The sequence below is a fragment of the Triturus cristatus genome, chromosome 2_2, assembly GCF_964204655.1.
Source record: "Triturus cristatus chromosome 2_2, aTriCri1.1, whole genome shotgun sequence".
Taxonomy (NCBI): Eukaryota; Metazoa; Chordata; class Amphibia; order Caudata; family Salamandridae; genus Triturus; species Triturus cristatus.
In genome coordinates, this window is record NC_140582.1 from 57,146,537 (window position 1) to 57,168,384 (window position 21,848).

Below are 21,848 nucleotides of genomic sequence, written 5' to 3' on the forward strand. Positions count from 1 at the left end.
AACACCATGATTAAAACGTGGAACCTTAAAGGAATGTTGGGCAAAGATGAACATTTATTTTTAAGGTGTCCTAATCCGGTGATAGCAACGATTTATCACATCCCGAAGATACACAAGGATGCAGCCCGCCCCCCTGGAAGACCTATAGTCTCGTCACAGGGCAGTCTGACGGAACATATGTCTATGTTCATTGATCATTTTCTCTTTCCGTTTGTGATAGAATTGAAATCATACATAAGAGACACTAAAGACTTTCTGAGCAAAATTTCCTCAATCAATTGGAATTCAACGTATCTAATGATGGTGCTAGATATTACTAGCCTATACACTTGTATTAATCATCATGATGGTTTAAAAGCACTGCAGTACTTTCTAAATAGAAGACAGCTGAGATTTGCTGCACACAATGAAATGATCTTACAGTTCACGGAATTTTGTTTGATGAACAATATATTTTTGTTTGAGGACAGCTATTACAAACAAGTATCAGGGACAGCGATGGGCACCTGCTTCGCCCCCAGCTATGCGAATCTTTTCGTAGGCTGGTGGGAGGAGCAGGTGCCAAAAACATATGATTGTGGAAATCTAACAGGAATGGTAGTTGAATGGTATCGTTACATAGACGATCTATTCATAGTGTGGCAAGGCAGTATCGAATCTGCTCACGGCTTCATCAGCAATCTGAATGACAACCATCTCAATTTGCAATTTTCAGGCGTAGTTAGTCCAGTGGCAGTGGACTATCTGGACCTGAAAGTTTTTGTAATGGAAGATCAGCTACACACAACACTGCATCGTAAAGATACTGCAGGCAACTCTACCCTGTTTGCCACCAGTAATCATCCGCCAAAACTGATCCAAAGCATCCCATATGGGGAATTATTGCGTCTTAAACGTAATAGCACACGTCCTTGTGACTTCAAAGTGTCAGCACGAGAATGCATACAGAGGTTTACCTTAAGGGGCTACAATCCCGATTTACTGCATAACACACTAAATAAGGTCAAAAGCATTCCTAGAAAGAATCTACTTGTCAGCAAAAAGAAGCCAGTTAATGAATCAGGGGATAGCGATCAAGGGAAATTTAGGATGATCACTACCTACTCAGCAGAAGCTAATCAATTAAAACGCATACTGAGGAAAAACTGGCATATTTTGAAAACTGATCCTGTACTAAATGATGATATTCCAGGTTATCCACAAGTGACATTCAGAAAGGCCAGATCTTTAAGAGATCACTTAGTACATAGCCATCTTGAGGAAGCATCATCGGGGGTCAGAACCCTTAAGGAAATGAAAGGTTTCTTTCTCTGCGGAAAGTGTAAAGCATGCTCCAATAGCAGACGAGTCCTCTCGTTTAATCTACCAGGCACACAGACAACTAGAATCATCAACAAATTTATTACTTGCAGTACCCCCTATGTAGTGTACTGCCTTGTATGTCCCTGTAATTTATGGTACATAGGCAGCACTATACACCCATTAAAGATCAGGGTATTGGAACATCAAAGGGCAATTGCTAATAAAGACACGGCATACCCTGTAGCAAGACACTACGCCGAGAAACATTCTAGCAATCGAAATCTACTCAGATTCTATGGTTTGGATCTTGTACCAGACAATGTGAGAGGAGGGGATAGATTGAGAAAACTACGTAGACTAGAATCTCGGTACATAGTAGATTGCCAAACCAAATCTCCGAATGGTTTAAATAGTGGGGAGGAACTGGCATCACATCTAGGCACATGAGAATAGCATTAGAAGAAAGAATGTAGAGTTTTAACTGTAGGATTTGTACTTTTTGTCATATTGACAGTAGAGCTATCTCCAACCAACTAACCTGACTAATGTAATGTATTGATATTGCATCATGACAAGGTTTTAACAATTGTATTCAGTATGGTACACATTAGCCGATACACGGCGCAATAAGCAGCTAGATAATGTGACAATAACTGGGTACCCTTATAATTATTGAGTGATGAGGTGGCACTGGCAGCCAATACATGGCTAAATTATGTGAAATATTTGCCACGCATCGGATAGAGGTTTCAATGTTTATTTTCTAATCAAAACTGGGACCCATGATACTCACGCTGTAATGCACCGTCACACAGTATAAACACAATTCTAGTAATAATTTTTGATATAGCCTTGTCTGTATATTGATGACGGGTTCTCTAAAATCAATTGGATAATCCGTACATAGCAATGTTACCTATGAGCCGCAGCCAATATATGGCGTAATTTTGTCAAATTGCCAAGTGCGTGCGAACATGTACATAACTTGTTTTCAAAATTTATTCAACAATTCAAAGTTGTAAATTGATGTGTATTTACCATTTGAACGAGTTATCATTGCAAACTTAGCAATGGCGGACGTTTACTTTGTTTACGTGCAAGTCCGCTTTCTATGATTGTTGTTTCATGATGACAGTTTCTGCATGCACTTAAAATGGCGTCCTCCCGGTGTGCGATCAAACACCGAGGAAGGCAATCCGCCGAAACGCGTCTGTTTGGTATATCGGAATAAACAACATCTTCTAAGCGTCTCCCGTGAGTGCCTATTTCCTTTGCGACTGGAGGGAGTTTTGAGCTTTGATATATATATATATATATTCACTGAAAAAACCATAGGTTTCAGGGGTGTTATAGTTAGCTGGACTTTTCACTTGTACAAAACCATTGAAATTCCCCCGTTATAGTTAGTTCAGCTAACTATAACTCGCGCGGCCGCAATGCACTGCTGATGACGTCACATATTACATCACTCATGACATGGTCAGTGACATCACTCATGACATCACTGATGACATCTCAAATGACATCACTGATGACATCACTGATGACATCATCCAGTGAATGTGTGTGTTTCTGAAAATTAAATATGTTTTATATATGTATATCTCAAGGTCGATGGAAGAATAAATGGGTATATAAGTGTCTAAATGGATGATTTGTTTTTGAAAAATTGATTGTGTAACTGACTGATTAAGTGTTTCATAGTGAATACATGGCTTAGTGAGTAATGTTTAAATATGTAAATATCTGTATCAGTCTCTCACTTTGTGTATAAGTGGCTGCATGGGTTGGTGAGTAGCTACATGGGTGTTTATATAGGTTATTAGTTGGTTTTATGAGTATCAGTCTGAGTGTCTGCATGGTTCGGTGGGGGTATTACGTAGTGCATAGGTGCATGAATGAATGACTCACTCTTTGTATGTGTTGAAGACAGCATGTGTGCAGGACTCTATGGGTGGATGAGTGAGTGTATGGGTGTGTTAGTGAGTTAATGACTGTCTCAATAGTGTCTTTATGAGTAACTACATATGTTTTAAACTAGTATATGTGACTATTGGTGTATATAAGCGAGTATATGTGACAGTGAGAGATTGAAAGAGTTCCTATATGAATAAGTATGTGTTTCTATAAGTGATTGTTTAAAAGACTAAGTATGTGTAAGTTTCCGTAGAAGTAAGTGTGGTGGTGTGTGTATAACTGTATATGTAAGTAAATGTATGTTTGATTCTTTATTAGCATGAGTGACTATGTGTGTGAGTACCTCTATGGATGAGTGGCATTGTGTAACAGGATGTATAGGTGTATGAGTACATATGATGAGTGAGTACATGTATGAGTGACTGTATAGGACTGTTGGTGAATGAGTGGATGTGTATGTGGATCTTAGAATTACTGTATAGGTTGTTGTAACTGGTATTGGTATGTCCATTGTTTTTAAAATTTTAATTTCTATTTTTGAATGTGTGTATCAAAGGTTATATTAGGGGAAGAGGAGGTCTGCCACTCTATCACAAGGATGATGTCATCAGTGATGTCATCAGTGATGTCATTTGAGATGTCATCAGTGATGTCATGAGTGATGTCACTGACCATGTCATGAGTGATGTAATATGTGACGTCATCAGCAGTGCATTGCGGCCGCGCGAGTTATAGTTAGCTGAACTAACTATAACGGGGGAATTTCAATGGTTTTGTACAAGTGAAAAGTCCAGCTAACTATAACACCCCTGAAACCTATGGTTTTTTCAGTGAATTTCTGAGGTTTTTTAAATGCTAATTCCTAACTATAACGTGCCTGAAACCTATGGTTTTTTCTGTGAATTTCAAAGGTTTTTTAAATGCTAATTTCTAACTATGCCTACAGAGATAGGACATGTGAAGAAAGAAGAAAAAATGCACAGAAAGAAACAAAAGAAGTGCAGAAAGAAGCAACAGAAGTCCTCAAATACGAAGATAAGTGCAGGAAGAAGGATAACGTGCAGAAAGAACAAAAAGAAGAGCAGAAAGAAGCCTTGTTGCAAAATCATCCTGTACCCTCAACTTTTTCAGACGGATACTGGTGGTAACTGAGTCTGACTAACCAGTCCTAGAGCCAGTGCTATGTTAAAAGACACTTAGAATACAGTGAAAACACCTACATACACTAGGGAACATTATGCGTTGGGGTCCCCCTGTGATTAGCATGACCTCCTCTGTAAGCCCCTAGTGTATAATAGGGCATGGGGATTAAAACTACCTCTTAAAACAGGCCACAGGGCGTTTTTGCACACGTTAACTCAGGCCTCGTCCCCTCCCTTCACCACTGTGTAAACACGCCCTGTGTCCATTTTTAGTTGGGAGATTAAGTTCATTTGAATCCTGAGGGTCCCTAGGGTCCAACTAGCCCACTAGGTACCTCCAGTAAGTGCCACAGAGCTGCGTTGCAGAGAGGTGTAAAAAGTGGCACGGCCTAGACCACCTCTCTGCAATGCAGCTCAGTGGCGCTTACTGGAAGCACTTGGTGGGCTAGTTAGCCCCCAGGGGCCCTCAGTATTGAAGGGAAATTATATCCCCAATTTAAAACGTGCCATAGTGCGTGTTTGCACACGTCACCTCAGGCCCCGTCCCCTCCCTTCACCACTGTGTAAACGCGCCCTGTGGCTGTTCTAAGTTGAGAGATTAAGTCCCATTGAATCCTAAGGGTCCCTAGGGTCAAACTAGACCACTAGGTACCTCCAGTAAGCGCCACAGAGCTGCGTTGCAGAGAGGTGTAAAAAGGGGCTTGGCCTCAGAACACCTGGCTGCAGCGCAGCTCCCTGGCGCATACTGGAGATGCCTGTTGGGGGCGCGTTTGCAGAGTGCTGCACGGAGGGGGCATGGCCTCCGGCACGATGCCAGTCTTTTATTTATTTTAGTTTTTTAAGAAGGGGGGCTGTTTGGTTCCCCTTCTTATTCTAATTTATTGGCCCTGATGACCCCATCCCCCAGGGCCAGTCTCCTAATTATATTTTTTTGACCCCAATCCCCAGGGCCGGCCACTGTTTTTTATTATTTTAAAAAAATATATATTCATAGACACACCTAGGACATGCTGGACAAACCGTACGTACCTATCACCATGACGATTTGCGTGATATTCATTAAAAGGCGACTATGCATGCAATGAATCCACGTGGAATGTATTTACACCACTAGTGAAGCTCTGACATGTCTGATGCCCTACCGTGCCTAATCCTGGTAGACACCCTTGTCGTTTATTTATACAAACATGGGTAGCTATTGACAGGCACATTTAATACACATGCACACCAAGCCATTCAAAGGGGATTCGACAAAAATTCGACCAAAACTATGCAAGAAACCCCCCTCACGGTTAATAAAACACACATCCACTGCCGGATGTGTAATACTTTTTATTTTACTCTCTGGAAAGGGGACGAACATCACTTGAGAGTCACAGCGTGCTCCTGACAGAGCCCAATGCTGTGTTACACCCACCATTGCCTGCCGAGTGCCACACACCTCTGTGTTGTATTCCACTAGCTAGTGCATATGCTATGACACTCTCTAGCCCATGTGCACTGTAACACCACCCCGTGAATATGTCATGCCACACTTGTCTTCGCACGGGTTATATTGCCCCATCTAACGTGCCTTTCTCGATGCCTATGTTATAACGCACAGTGCTATGCCATACATATTACAATCTGGGATCCATATCTTTGTCACAGTGCATATGCAACGTTACACTCCCCAGCACATATTTTATATTACAACTTTAGAGACTAGTTAGGTTACACAACACTGCCCTGTGCATATTACACTCCAAGGCGCATATCGCATAGCACGCGCTAGTGCCTGTGCTATCTCGCGCTCTCCCATGAATCTGTCATTGCGCACAATGTATTGCATATTATATTTCACGCCCGGTTCATCTTATATCACACTTTTTGGTGCATAGTTTATACCATACACTATATCTAGTTTTCATTTTCAATCGTGCTCTCAGGACTATGTTCTATATAACACTGTGTTCACCTACCCTTTTCACGGGCATTACATTTTGCGATAGGGGGTGGAGGGTCAGGGGGTGTTTCTGCCAAGTGAGCCCGGAGTCACAGTCACAAACGTCCTCTTCTTCCTGAATAAAAGTGAGATTATGCTGCATACTTGTTCATATTTTAAGTAGTTCGCACAGACACAATGTTTTAAAAACAATAAAGTTCCTAATACCCGCCTTCTCTGAACAGTTAGCTTGCTGCCCCATCCCCTTCCTCCCTATCCTCTGTTGTGTGAATCCATGGACTAGCCTCCTCCCTCCTGCCATGCATGGTCTGATGTGCTGCCACTGCCCTCAATTTAGTATGATGTACCAGTCCACTCCTCCTGCCCTCCATTGCCCAATTCTATGCCCCATCATTGACCTCCTGCTTAAACTCTGTGCTTAGCTTGCTGCCCCTATTCTCCTTCCCCCTGCCCTCCGATGTCTTTGTGCATGCCCCTGCTCCATCCTTTTTGCCCACCATGTCCCATGGACCTGCCACTCCTATCTACTCTGAGTGTTCTGTTGAGCTGCCACTCCCCTCCCACCTGCCTAGCATTGTCAGATGACTGTAACCTGTCCCTGCCACCTCCACCCTGCCTGTCCACATGCCATGCCCCTATCCTCTTCCTCCTGTCCTACATGGTCCATTGTACTGCCACACCCTTCTGCCCTCCCTGGTCTGTTGTGCTGCAACTGCTCCTCCTGCCTGCCCCGTGTGGTCTGTTGTGAGGTCCCTTCCCCTGAACTTTCTTGTCTGTGCACAGGTCCTGACCCTCCCTTCTATCCTCCATCGTCCTTTGTGCATGCCCCTCCACCCTCCTTCTTGCCCATCATAGCCATTGTGCTGCCACTAACCCTCCCACTTGCCATGCATGGTCTTCTGTGCTGCCATGGCCCCTCCCACCTTCCCTGTGTGGTCAGTTAGCTGCCCCTGACCCCCTCCCACCTTCCCTCCATGGTCTGTGTGTATGCCATCACAGTCTCACTGTTGCTCTTCATGGTGTGTCTTGCTTCTAGTGCCCATCCAGCCTGACCTCCATGGCTATCTTGCTGCTCCTGCCCTGCCCCCTTGCCCCCAGCCCTACTCCCTCCCTCCTGGCTTGTCTGTTCCATTGTAATGCCCCTGATCCGTCCCTCCTGCCCTTTATGGTCTGTTATACTGCAGCTTTCTCTCCTGTCTGTCCATTATGGTCAGCTAGCTACCATTGCCTCTTGCCCCTCTGTTCTCTGTTGTCCATGTGCATGGTCCTGTCCCCTCCCTCTTGCTTTCTATGGATCGTTGTGCTGCACTCCCGTCCTGCATGCCCTGTGTGGTGTATTGTGCTGCTGCAAACCCTGATGCCTGCCCTGCAGGGTCAGTTTGGTGCACCTCTCCATGTCCCTCCTGTCCTCTGTTATCCAAGTCCATGTCCCTATCCCATTTCCTTCCATGATCCAATGTACCATACTTGCGAACATTTTGAACTTGGTAAGAGGGAGATTTTGAAAAAAAACTGGGGTATTGATTTTCCCCTTTGAGTTACATTGAAAAAGAGGATATTGTAGACAGGAGACAGATCAAATAAAGCCCATTTGAGCTTAAAAACATTGGTCGTTTCCTGGCTGAATCGGGTCTGTTGGCATGTATGGTTGTACTACCATTGCCTCTTCCTTCTGCCCACAATGGTCTATTACATTGCCACAGCCTTGAAGGAGGGTAGATTTTGTATCACAGGGGGCCCCTGGCCCGTTCTGTCCACACCTGAAGTATGAGACCCTTGTCCTTGCCCTGCCAGCTGCATTTGTAGGCCGTATTAAATTGACCAGCGGGTCCTGTGTTGCTATATAATTATCCTGAGACATCCTTACCACTCAGCCAGCATAAAACCCCTGTGTAGGCCCTTCTGTTCAATATGTAGGCCTCTTTGTTAAATTGACCATAGCTCTGCAATTTTAGTGTATAGCAGTCTGAAGGCAGGTCTGCGAGGCCTTCTGATCCAAACTAGTAGCCCCCACCCTACCCGAGTGCTCCGTGCTCGGTATCAAAGTTCAACATCCCCCTGAAGCTGTCGACATACAGTAGGCTGCATCCTGGACTGGTACTTGCTTCCTGGGCAGGTTTCCCGCTTTTAAGGAAGTGGCAACCGCAGAGCGTCAAGTTAGGAGAACTGAGGAGATTTTATACATGAATATAATGAATTCCCGTACAATACCCATTATTTTCTGCTTGCTCTATGGAACTTACGATAAGCGATTGGCCTGAGAGACTGACCTTTTCACCCAGTCCATTGTCAGCATTAAGTGGGTAAATGACGAAATGTCTGGTAAAATCTGCAGACGAAGCTTTTGGGTAGCATACGTAGGTAGATGTAGCGTGCAAAGGAGCCCACAAAATGATATAAAAAGGGAGCACCCACAGATATCGACGGACTACCTCGCCGTCTGTATGTAGGTTAACAGGCTGTGCAGTTTTTCCCCAAGAGCTGGGAGCTCTTGTCTTCCTTTGCTTAAAATGTCTTGCTCTGCTTTGCTTGAAGTATCTTATTCTATTTTACCTATATGAAATGTCATGTTATGTTTAACCATTGTTCTCTTTACTTTTGCATTTAAAAGATTTTGTATTGTAATTGCAGGAATGCTTGCTCTAAGAGTAAACGTGAGTGTTCCTAGGTAACATTTTCCTTGGTGTAACTTGTTTCTCATGATGCATTTATAGATGTGTTTTCTCTCTCTCTCTGTCAGTACATTAATTGAGATACAGAGAATATTATGACAGCTGTATGATTATCTGGATTCTGTATTTTGTACTTTATGTCTCTATTCTGCGGTTTCTTTGAAGTTGCATCTTCTCATTAAACTGCCATTGTATTCTGGCTCCAATTCCATGTCTCATATGTCTGTTTTCTTCATTTTTGGAGCAAGCGTTCCTAGGCACCCCGGCTCAAATTAAGGTGCCCCTTTTGTCCCTGACTCACTCTCCTGCTCAGTTCTGTGGTGGCTCCCGGGGATCTGGGGACCGCCCCTAGCTTCCTTGACCCGTAATAGATCTTCCCTCCAACAGCCTCTCTTGCAAGTCCTGTATTGTTGGTTTGTTGCCCCTGCCCCCCTTTCCACTGCCCTCCATAGTCTGTTGTGCTTCCACGGCCCTTCCTGCCTGCTCAGTGTGGTTAAATTGTTGCCTTTGCACCCTCCTACCTGCCTTCAATTTTCAGAGTCCGTGCCCCTGGCCTCTGCCTCTCAACAGTATCCTAATGAACAACTAGATTGCTAACATTCTATATTTATTACAAAAGTGTGGAACGCCTGACATCATCTTGATGTAATCAAAACTGTAATACCTAGAGCATTTCCTTTAGAAATTACATATATGAGAGGGTCTTATTGGCATCAAAATTATGGTTAGTGCTCTAAAAGACTAAAATAAGGACATATTTTCTGAGTTTTCAAATAGCGACAAAGCACTTTTAAATTATTTGTTATCTTTATGTTTTTTTATCCAGTTGACCACTTGATTAAATGTTGCACTTAGGGGAGAGGATGTGGTGTTACTTCCAGAACTGCAGACTTTGCAACTGGGGAACCAGGTTGCAGTTTCTGCTTCAGCTCGACATTCTGTGATTCTGGTCAAATCACTTAGTCTCCCCATGTCTACAACCAAAATGAATTTGTTCTTGTGTGATGTAACCAATGCTCATGTAAAGCACTCCAATACCTGACAAGTCTGCACTATATAACACTGCAAAAACACAAAATAATAAGTGTTTTGCACACTTCTGTCATTGGGCTATATTTGGGCTACATCTGGGTGATTTTGGGCTACATTTGGGCTCTTTTGTCTCCGGTGGCCATCTTGGGAGATTTATTTGTTATGAAGTTTTCTAATTTCCTCATGTACTGCAGTCTCCTCAGTAGGAAATGCTTTCAGTTTTTTATTTTGATTCCATCATGAAGGTATTCAGATATGTCACACATTTGCCATAAATTCTGAATGTTAGCACTCTAGTTGCTCATTAGATCACTGTAGTAAAACTACTGCACCATGGAAGTCTGCTCCTGGTATTAAAAGTGCATGTTTCAGTCTGCATGTCAGAATTTTTTAATGAAATAGAAGAGGATTTGAGAAGTCACTCAAAATGTGCCCTCATTTTCTTTCTTCAGCATTAATCATAATTTCTATGGCAAAATGAACCTCCTCATTGTGTTCCTTTTTAAATTAAATGTTTTAAGTGTTACCAGTTTATTCCAATCAAGATGGCTTCAGGTGTGCCATACTTTTGTCATAATGAAGACAGTAAGCGCTCTAGTTGTTTTTAAGAACATTCTGGGACATGCTGTCATTGGGCTATACTTGGGCTACATCTGGGTGATATTTGGGCTACATTTGGGCTCTTTTGTCTCTGGTGGCCATCTTGGGAGACTTATTTGTTATGAAGTTTCCTAATTTCCTCATTTACTGCAGTCTCCTCAGTAGGAAATACTTTCAGTTTTTTACTTTGATTCCATCAAGAAGGCATTCAGATGTGTCACACATTTGCCATAAATTCAGAATGTTAGCACTCTTTTTGCTCATTAGATCACTGTAGTAAAGCTACTGCTCACCAGGGAAAACTGCTGCTGGTATTGAAAGTGCATGTTTCAGTCTGCATGTCAGAATTTTTTAATGAAATAGAAGAGGATTTGAGAAGTCACTCAAAATGTGCCCTAATTTTTCTTTCTGCAGCACTAATCATACTTTTTATGGAAAAATGAACCCCCTCATTTTGTTCCTTTTTAAATTAAATGTTTTAAGAGTTACCACTTTAATCCAAGCAAGATGGCTTCAGGTGTGCCATACGTTTATCATAAGTAGGACTGTTAGCGCTCTAGTAGTTCTTTGGAACACTCTGGGAAGCTGCAGTAGAACACAAAGGAATCAACTGACAGTCTCTGCCCTTGTTGGATGTACATGTTTTACTGAGAATGTCAGACTTCATTCTCACATGACTGAGAAAGATAATGTGAATTTACAGAAAATAAGCTCTCAGTTTAGCCTATAGATCACCTTCCAAACCTCTGTGGTAAAAGCATGAGAAAATATTTTTCTCTCAATCATGATATCCCAGCAGAATGCTTTTTCACATGGTGAAATCACCTTAGAACATACCACAATTCCTAAAATGAGTATGGTACCATCAACAAATGATTTATAATGTAACTAAAGTCTTAAAACCTTCTATTAACTGCAATGCTTTTTAATGAGGTGCTATCATGTATATTGGTCCCAAGATGGCTGCCAACACTTCTTGGATGAAGTGCTGACAGCCAATCAGATCTCAGGATGAGATGTGTGGTTAGGCTCCGCCCACATATATATATATGCTTTTAAATGCTATTTTCTCAGGAAATACTGAACAGATTTACACCAGACCTGCAAAAGGCACTTCCTTGACCTTATGGCTACCTCTCTGCCAAATTTCAAGTAATTCTGTTCAGCCGTTCGGGCTGTAGCTGTGTCTAAAGGTCCTATGGAAAAATGCATGGGGAAAACGCGTTTTGGGACCCCCCTTTTTTCTCGGCCCCTGCTTGACGAATCACCCCGAGACTTTCAGGGTAGGAGCGGAGCATAGCGCCCCACCTATTTTGAAAATTTCGCGAGGATTCGTCGACCGGCGCCAAAGTTATTCCAAATAGAATGTTGCGGATTTCCTATGGAAACAGGGTCCTAACTATAACTACCTACTGGCGACCGCCAGTAGGTAATATATATATATATATATATATATATATATATATATATATATATATATATATATATATATGTATATATATATATACATGTATATATATATATATATATATATATATATATATATATATATACATGTATTATTTTGTTATTTTTTTATTATTACAAGATCCTGGCAGACGTCTAAGAGATTCTAGAAAAAATTAATTATTTCAGTGGAAATATTCACCCACTCTGGTTTGTTAGCAACACCAAAATCATTCCCTTCAAGGTTTCTTTAACATTTTGTGAAACAAAAAACCTCTTATCATTGGCTTGTCACCATAACCAATTCAGGCCTACTGTACTAAGCATAAACTGTCCTTAACTTTCCTACAAGTTATCCATCAGGTATACAGTTTTAGTGTTTCAATTGTATTCAAAATACATCTGGCAAAGCAATCTCACTTCTATAAGTGCTTTAACAACCCTACATGCTTTAGCACAGTGTAATAAGAGTCCATCCTTAAAAGCCTATTGCTTTAATGCATGCAGTCTTTTTAGTGGAAGCACACAAATTCAGATCAAAAAAATCCTTTACTCAGTAAGACCAACATGTGGGTGGAGCCTAAGTTCCTCTCTCACTAGGTCTCTGACGGCTCTTTTTTGTTGATCACATAAGGTATGGGAGGGTTGCACTGTCAAGCCAGATTTAAAAATCTGTGTTGGTAAATGGGTGCCCTTGTTCTATTTGTCCTGCTGCTAGAGGAAAACATAAGTAGTTATCTAAGACACTTTCATAATATTATAATATCATTTGTGTGCCCCTGAAAGTTGAAGCTTCAGCAGCTGAATAAGCAAAATGAACACAGCTGTGTAGAGGGTAAGCACTTTTTTGTGGAACCACACAATGTCTGCCCACTTGAAACATATACTTCAGACTCCCAACATGCGGGCAGACCCAAAGGCCCTCTCCAGGTGATTCTTACATAATTGTGACCGTTTCTCGCTAGAAATGCTGGAAAGAGCGATATGGTGCCTGAAGACAGAACAGGCAGATCATGCTAACAGACCCGATTCGGGCGGGAGACTCCTGATTTGTTAAAGTAAATAATGACTTTATTTTAGCTGTCTTATGCCTAAAATTACCTCTTTTTAAGTAAAAGTCAGTGGGGAACATACAGTCCCCCAATTGGTTTTCAAAATCCCCCACTTTCCTGTTCTAAAATGTTGGCATGTATTCATTATCTAAACTGCTCATCTCTCTCAGTGGTGACCTAGTAAGTTTTGCGTGCGTAAAATGCAGACTTTATGGCAATGCAGAAGGCCACAATAAGTTGAGGGGCATTATCTTGACATAAATGGGAGACAATGCAATATCGTAACTAGTTGACTTGAACACTTCTACATTTTGTTGCCTTTTAAAATGAACGTGGAAAATAAAAACACACAAGTAACAAAAAGGAAAGGAGACAGTTAACACATCTCACTGTAGTGCTTTTACAAATTGCAGTGTGTGCAATTAAAAGTTCACCTTTAAGCTAGAATTGCTAAAACAGTGACATGGGACCCAAATAGCAGGCAGATTGTAATCTAAATGAAATAACTTGAGGCATGGAAGTAAGCAGACACTTTGCCCAAGCAAGCTGTGGTATCTGTCCCTCACTTATGTCACTTGCACTGTAGAACTACCAGAACGTGGTAGAAGAGACTAGAACAGTGGAACCTTGCGGTCACGAAGTTCTACATAGTAGAGTGAGGAGCGTTGGTATGCTGTGGCTGAGGTGCATGGAATAAACCTGATGCTTCTTTTAACTCGCTGGTCTGCCTGTTGCATAATCCTTTTATCTTGCATTGGACACAAGCATTTGCTAGTAATCCATGCCCAGGGCCTAAATACAACAAAGTTCAAAATGTTTTGAGGTAGGGAGGCATCAGCCTGCATGGGCAGATAAAATAAACAGAGCAAGTGGCATCTCTAACTTGCCTACAATGGAATTGGTTCTATCCATTGATCTAGCACCTTTATAAATATGACTTGCATTTCTTATCTTCAATGCTCTGAAATATTTGAAAGGAGAACAACAAGCGTTCAATACAATTTCCAACTTTTCATTCCAAGAGGACAGTGGGACCAACGACCCTGTTGCTCTTCGCTGTATCTTGTGTTGACTTGCGCAAACCATTCCTGTATAAGAGTAGAAGAAAAAGGGAATGAGTAGGATTTTATAGACAAGACTTGGGGCCTTTTTATGAGGTCCCATACATTTGTGACCTTAATAGAAGGCATAATATCAATTAATCAATGAAGGATTTTACGGCTATCATCTGTGAGGGTCTCAAGGCACTGGAGTTCGTGCTTGGTTCGTTGTGATCTGTTTGCAGATTGTGGGTGCTTTCTGCAGCAAAATCCTCATGTCTTGGTATTCACGGGCCTTCTTTCCCAGGTAAATTTTCAATCGTTTGACCAAATTGTAACATGGGTGCGTACTTTGTCGCACCTGGTAATTGCCTGGTGCTTTAAAGTCCATACAACTCGTAATTCCAACCCCTGCACACAGTAGTTTGCTCAGGGGCTGATATTTTCTGTGGCACTTTCATCCAGGCCCTTACTAAAGGTGACATCGCCAGATTTGGGGATTTGAACAGCAAGGGCCCAGTTCACAAAATAATACATATTTCATGAAAATTCAGTAGTCCTAAAAAAACTCACAATGTACTCAAAAACAATTTATGATGTCAGTCTTTTAAACTGTTCTTCGCACCTTTCTCGATTGCACACATACAAAAGGATTTTAGCTGCAAAAGAGTAGTGACTAAAGGATTGCTAATTTTTAATGACCCTGTCTTCGCACATTTAAAGGGAGCCACTAAGCAGGGGGCAAATATGGGCAACACAAATTATGGACACACCTGTAGAAGGCCAACTGCATTTGCAAACATTTTTCTCCAATTTTCCTGGTTACTGAACTGCAAACAGAGATATTTTAAGGCGTGGGCAATTGCCCAGGACCCCCACGTTCCAGGAGACCCCTTGGAAAGTGAACATTCCCTTTATTTTGTCTCCATTTAACCTCTACGTATCCTATTCTATCTATATTCCTACCTCTTTCCCTATATCCCTACCTCTATCTCGGTCTCGGTTTCCCTAGCCTGTATCATTTTAAGGACGTTTTGGTTTATCAGAAAGACCTATTTCAACTTTTTTTTGTGGCCGTGTTAAAGTATAACATGTAATTTAGTACTGTTTGGTATTATGCAGGCTTGATTTAGCAAGAACTGGGAAATAAAATTAAAATTTGTTCTGGATTGGGCCCCCCAAATTTGTCTCGCCCTGGTGCCCCAAAATCCTAAAGTTGACACTGACTGCAAAGTTACCAGAGAGTCACAAAGCGGGTGATTTCACTTGAAAATGGCTCCAGTGTACCGGAGGCGGCTTATGCAGATGTATTATCATGAATGTTTTTTCTTTTTTTGTTTTCAGAAATATAAAAAACATATTCCCAATGTCACCAACCTATTGCAATTGTGTCTGCTCTTAACGAGCCATGCACATTACCCTGCAATGTTTCTTGTTAATTCATATACTTTTCCTCTTAAACATTACTCTATGCTCATTTTTGTTCATGTGCATAGGATTTTTTGGGGACTTTTTAATTTTACGTAGTTTTATATAGCACAAACTTGACCCGGTATCGGGTATCAGAGCGCTTTATATAGCACCAGTTACGTTACATGAGGACACATTCATTTATTTTATTTTTTAGTTTTTTGTTAGGCACGGGGAGATTAAGTGATTTGCCAAGAATCACAGTATGTTCAGCGTCATTGCCGAGACTCGAACCCGGTTCCGCAGATTCAAGGTCGACAGCCCTAGCCCTTTGGCCAACTCCTCTCTCTGATTGGGAATTAGTGACAATTTACTGTAAAATCTGAATATCAAAAAAAATATTGTATTGCATGTTTACTGTGTTCACATGGTTTGCTGTAGGCATTTATATTTGTGATTTAAAATGTTTTCCTTTCTTAAGGGGCCTTAAATGGTGGACATCAGATTCATGCAACAAGATAAACGGAACAGACGGGACCTACTTTCATCCGTTAATAAGCAAAGATGAAACTCTGTACATGTTTTCTTCAGACCTTTGCAGGTAAGGAAGAATTATATAAAGATATAAATTATGTTTCAATTGCACTGTTTGTTATGCACAGGAGCCTCTCTCTCATCATAGGTGAATTGATGAACTTGTGTTCATTAAAGATACATAAGCTTCCATGTCTCTCCACTGATGCAGTGATGACAGTAAAGCAAATGAACAAATCAGTTCAATTGTCACAATTTTATTATTGTTTGGTTTTTGCAGGAAAATATTTTTACAGATTCGCATGCTTGAAAAACTTCGATCTAAACGGTAGATCTAGAGTAGGTGTGTAGAAGATTGAAAAACCATCCATCGAAATGATGGTGTGTGTATCCAGACTTTTTGAGGTCCAGCTGATCTTCTGAAAACCTTCTACATGATAGCTCTTTTTTCCAATCCTCTTTTTTTGCCACTGAGTTTAGTCCAGGATTCAATAACTAGGGAATCATTGCTTTGAAACTTTAATTGCTCCTTTCTAAGCACTAGCCTAAAAGGAGGAGAAAGAGTAATTTGGTGATCTGGCCAAAGATCGAGATAAGTCATGAATCATTTTGTGATTACGAACAAGTCCAATATCCATTAACAGCTTGTCATTATGAGTAACATGGACAAGGCTCCTCTATACGAACCAGACTGCCAGAGTCCACCCAGGGAAAAACCATCCTTGAGTCAGAGGGTGGAGAGAGGAACGCGGCAAGGGTGCCCTCTGTCCCCCTGCTCTTTGTGCTGGCTATGGAGCCTTTGGCCAGCTATGCTTGAATGGGTTGTGGATATCAGGGCTTGGACATTCGGGGTTCACAACACCGCATTGCGTTGTATGCGGATGACCTCCTGCTTTTCTTTCACTATACCAAGGGGATCTGAATGGGGCCAGGGACATGCTGGAGAGCTTTGGCCTACTGTCTGGCTTGAAGGTAAACTGGCAGAAGTCCATGCTTTTCCCTACAGCACCAAATAGAGGCCCACAAGAATATCTAGAACACCTACAGCAGGAACCCTGCTTCTGAGGGTTAGGACCTACCACGACCTGCAGATCTTTTGAAGGGCAACATAGGTAGGGCAATCCACTCCCTCAACATTCCTGTGGATTTTCGGAAGACACTGCCACTTTTAGTGGTAGGCTGGTGTCTCCTCTGAAGATGGTGGCCTTGCCGCAGCTCCTTTACTTTTTTGGTGTGCTCCCGGTCTGAATCCCAAGAGCAATGTTTTGAGACTTGGATTCCCTGGTTACCTTCTTTATATGGAGGGGCGGGTGCCATACAGGTAGCGTTGACCACAGTCCAGCACTCCATGACGAATGGGGGACTGACGGTCCCTGACTTTGAGGTATACTATATAGCAGCTCAATTAAACGTGCTGATCCAGTGGCTGGCGACCGGGAGCAACCCAGACAGGGCTCCAAGCCCATTCGCACCAGCGACTTTGGACCTTATTAAAGTACTATTAAGACTGCAGCGGTGAACCTTATTAAGGTACTACTAAGAGTGTGGCAGCTCACCGTTGGTGACACTGAGGAGCTCAGGTTAATTGTTTGATGCTGGACTAGGTGTATGCAAAAATCAAATGGTAAGATCCCATACTCCCCTGATCTGCTTCTCCCCATGCTATAACAGCTGCCCCATGGCGAATGCTGGGCAGGACTTGATGCTTGGTCTGCAGCGGGAGCAACAAAGGTGGGAGACCTATTACAAAATTCTGAATTTCTCCTGTTTGAAGAATTTAGAGCAGAATTTGACTTGCCACAGGGTCATTTCCTCATGCAAAGAGCTCTCACCTCGGTGCTAAGGAAGCACTGAGGCACTGGTTCATCTGAACCAGTGCACTCAGATGCTGCCAATATGTGGTCTTATCGGTGGGCATCATTAAGACGATCTCATGTCTCTATAAAAATACGCAGTGACCTCCAGTGCTATTTGGAGCGCCTGCGGAGACAGTGGGAGGAAGACTTGTGGATTCCAATCCCTATCAAAGACTGGGACATTATTGTGGAACGGAAGCTAAAAGTCTCAAGAAACGTGCGCTATAAGTTAATTAACTACTATATCCTGCACAGATCATATCTTACTCCTCCGAGGATCAGGAGATACTTTCAGGTAGAAAAGGCGGCTTGCCTCCAATGTGGGGAAAAGGAAGAGCACCTATTGCATATGTTCTGGTAGTGCTGTGGTGTATCCTTATAAACCAGAAGACACACCAACACGGGGAAATTAGGTTTATAGTCATGCACTTCAGCTCCCAACAACCAGCTCCCCAACTGCTGAGCTCAACATTTTCCTCAACTGACATCATGGCATTCCATGACGTGTCCTATGCTGTCAGCCAATATGCCACTCATCTCCCTCTCATAACATGTTTCATTAAACAATTAAAAAAACTTATGAATACCCTATATACATTTTAAATTTTCTCTCTACCAATAAACTTGATTCAATTAACATAAATGTCAGACTATAAAAAAATCTTAATATGAACAATAAGTTTGTAAGTATGAATACAACAAATATAGCACTTAAACACCATTTTGTAAATTGAAATATGAATGAAATATAACAATACAATGTAGTACTTGCTGTAATACCAAAAGGTCTTGTATTATTGATCCACAAAATCCTGTAAATAGGAAGGTTTCTTACATACTCTAACTTTTCCTTCTGAAACCCTATACTGAGTATCCATTTTCTAAGTTCATAGTATTTGGAACTTCCTCTCTCCCTTCATTATTACCACATGATGACCATCACCATGTACCTTCCTCTCCTGAGATAAATGTACAACAACAACTCTACTCCTGTTCCAGATTCTTCCTTCATGTGTCTTAACAGCATTTTTGAACAACTTGACCACTTCCAAGTTCCTTGTGAACTTAGACCATTTATCACATCCCTTGGGTGCTCTCACTCTTACATAGTCACCAACCTTAACTACCTGTTCTTTCGCTTTTTTGTTCCGATTATACAAATGTTTCCTTTTATTCTGTAGATCAATCCCTCTTTCTCTCCATTTACCTACTGTATTGTTTACACAACCTTTGTTCCAACCCATCCACGGAGGACAAACCTTGGTATAGGGAGCTCTTCCCCTTGTACAACTCAATTGGAGATTTTCCAGTTGTTGAATGTGGAGACCTACGATACCCTACTATCCTCCTGGATAACTCCTCCTTCCAGACTAGACCATTCACTCTTGCTATCTCTATTCCCTGATTCAGAGCTTTGATTACTCTTTCCACTGTACCATTGGTTTGAGGGTGATATAGCTCTGATCTTTTATGAATTATCCCACACTCCCTCAAATATGTTTCCATCCGTGCAGAACAAAATTGTTCTCCATTATCAAATAACAAATACTGTGGAAAATCTTCTCTTCTGAATATATTATCAAGAAATCTGATAACTGCTGTTGAATATATATGTTTCACACATAATACTTCAAACCATCTTGAGTATAAGTCTAATAAAACAATTACATAAGGTGTAGCATGTTCACCCCTGATGGGTTCCAGAATGTCTAAGGCTACCTCTTCCCAGGAATTAGAATGTAAGTCTCTACACACCACAGGGACATGGCTAGTTCTCAAACCCTTATCACACACTACACATTCTCGAACCATGAGTTTGACCTCATTATTCAGTGCAGGCCATAATACCCAAATGGCCTTCATGTGCCAAATGTAACAGTTTCTTCTGCAAGCCTTGTGAGGGAACCAAATGCGTGCCTCTCAACAGAAAACCCTTGTCCACTGACAATTCATGTCTTACCATCTACGTACACCCACCACAATTTTTGAATTCCTTGTCATGTGGTATTGCTTTCTTTACCAACCTTATGACTTTCTTTACTTCTGAATCCTTCTCTTGTTCTGACAACCATTCTTCCTCATTCACACATCCTTGAGCATAAATTGAGTAATTCATCAACATTTTCCTCCACTCCCATCTCACTTGAATTCTCCACATTCACCAATCTTGATAAGCAATCAGCAGAATAGTTACCTGCTCCTGGTCTATATTGTATCAAGAAATTATACTCTTGTAGACTCACTACCCATCTGTGTATTCTTGATGAAATGCAATCCAACCCTTTTTGAAAAAACTTCTACTAAAGGTTTGTGATCACTCTCTACTAAAACATCCATACCCATAATACATTTTAAACCTATTTATTGCCCAGAAAACTGCTAAAGACTCCCTCTCAATTACTGGATAATTATATTCAGCACCTTTCAGAGCTGTCAAAATGCATGCAGTCAACTTTTCCTGACCATTTTTTTCTTGAACCAGTAACGCTCCTAAACCTTTTGCGCTTGCATCACAAATTACTTGGGCATTCCATTATGAATCAAATGACTGCAGTGAAGCAGCTTGATTTAACTCCTTTTTTACCGCTTTGAATTCCTCCATGCACTCTTTACTCCATTGAAATTCAACCACGTTCTTGAGAAGACCCTTCATGTGATATGTGTTACTGGCAAATTTCTGCAGATGTGTACTATAGTACTCCATCATACCCAAACAGTAAGCTAACTCATCTTTGTTAGCAGGTTCTTTTAAGGCCATGATAGTATTAATTAGCTCCTGTTTGGGATGAATACATTCACCTGACAATCTGTAACCAAGATAATCAACCTCACAAAGGCCAAATTTACACGTTTCAACTTTTAATGTGAGCCCGTTGTTTCGAACCTATTAAAAACTTCCCTTGATCCTCACATTATGCTCTTCCGTGGATGATCCAAAAACTATAATATCGTCTTGGTAGCATTTGACCCCAGGGATGCCACTAAGAATCTTTTGCATAGCCCTCTAAAATACAGCTGCTGCTGAGATAAGACCAAACGGCATTCTTTTAAATTTGTACATCCTCATTGGGGTCACAAATGCCGTCAGCTCTTGAGATGACTCTTCCAACTCTACTTAATGGTATGCTGATATCAAATCCAGAGTCATGAAGATCTTTGCATCTGAAAATGTGGAAATAATTTCTCCTCTATTAGGTAAGGGAACCCTGTCTACTGTTATTTCTTTATTCAAAGCTCTTAGATCAATAAAAAGATGAACATCCCCATTCCTTTTGGGTGCTACTACAATGGGGGAAAGCTATTTAGTGACCTCTATAGATTCAATGACCCCTCCATTGCTCAACTTTTGTAACTTTTTAGGTACTGCATCTTGCATTCATTATGAACAGGTCTCACTTTTGCTACCACTGGTACTGCTGACTTTCTCAACCTGATTTTATGTTTATATCCAACTAGTTTCCCCAATCTCTTCTCAGATAAACTTTTAAATTCCTCTACAAGTGCAAACTTTTTGGGTGAAACCTCTTCTATCTGCACTTGGGGAATGTTGTTGGGGTTCAGACTAACTCCCAAATCACCTAGGTGTACCCAACCTAACAGATCATCTCCTTCATTCAAAACATAAACTTTTCCTTTTGTGAATTTGTTTCAAATTTCAATATTGGCTTCAAAATACTCCAACATTTTGATCTCTGAACGGCCATACCCTCCAGGTTTTATATCCATGCTGCAGAGTTTTTTACCCATAAGAACATTTCTTCCTCAAAGTTTCTTTTGAAATAATGGTGATTTGTGAGCATGAATCAAATGTCATTGTGACCTTTGCCCCTTCAATCATAGCCATTCCCATTGGATGTCCTGTGGAAAGACTCTTCACTTATAGCACTACTTCTTCACATA

The 21,848-nt window shown here is 41.4% G+C and overlaps 1 protein-coding gene across 1 annotated transcript in view; it reads left to right on the top strand.

Moving 5' to 3' along the window:
- Positions 1-21,848, top strand: part of SCARB2 (scavenger receptor class B member 2) — a 504,993-nt gene that overhangs the window by 278,626 nt on the left and 204,519 nt on the right. The window contains exon 6 of the mRNA XM_085640974.1: positions 16,040-16,159. Within this exon, the coding sequence (XP_085497100.1) occupies positions 16,040-16,159 (120 nt within the window). The remainder of the gene's footprint in view (positions 1-16,039; positions 16,160-21,848) is intronic.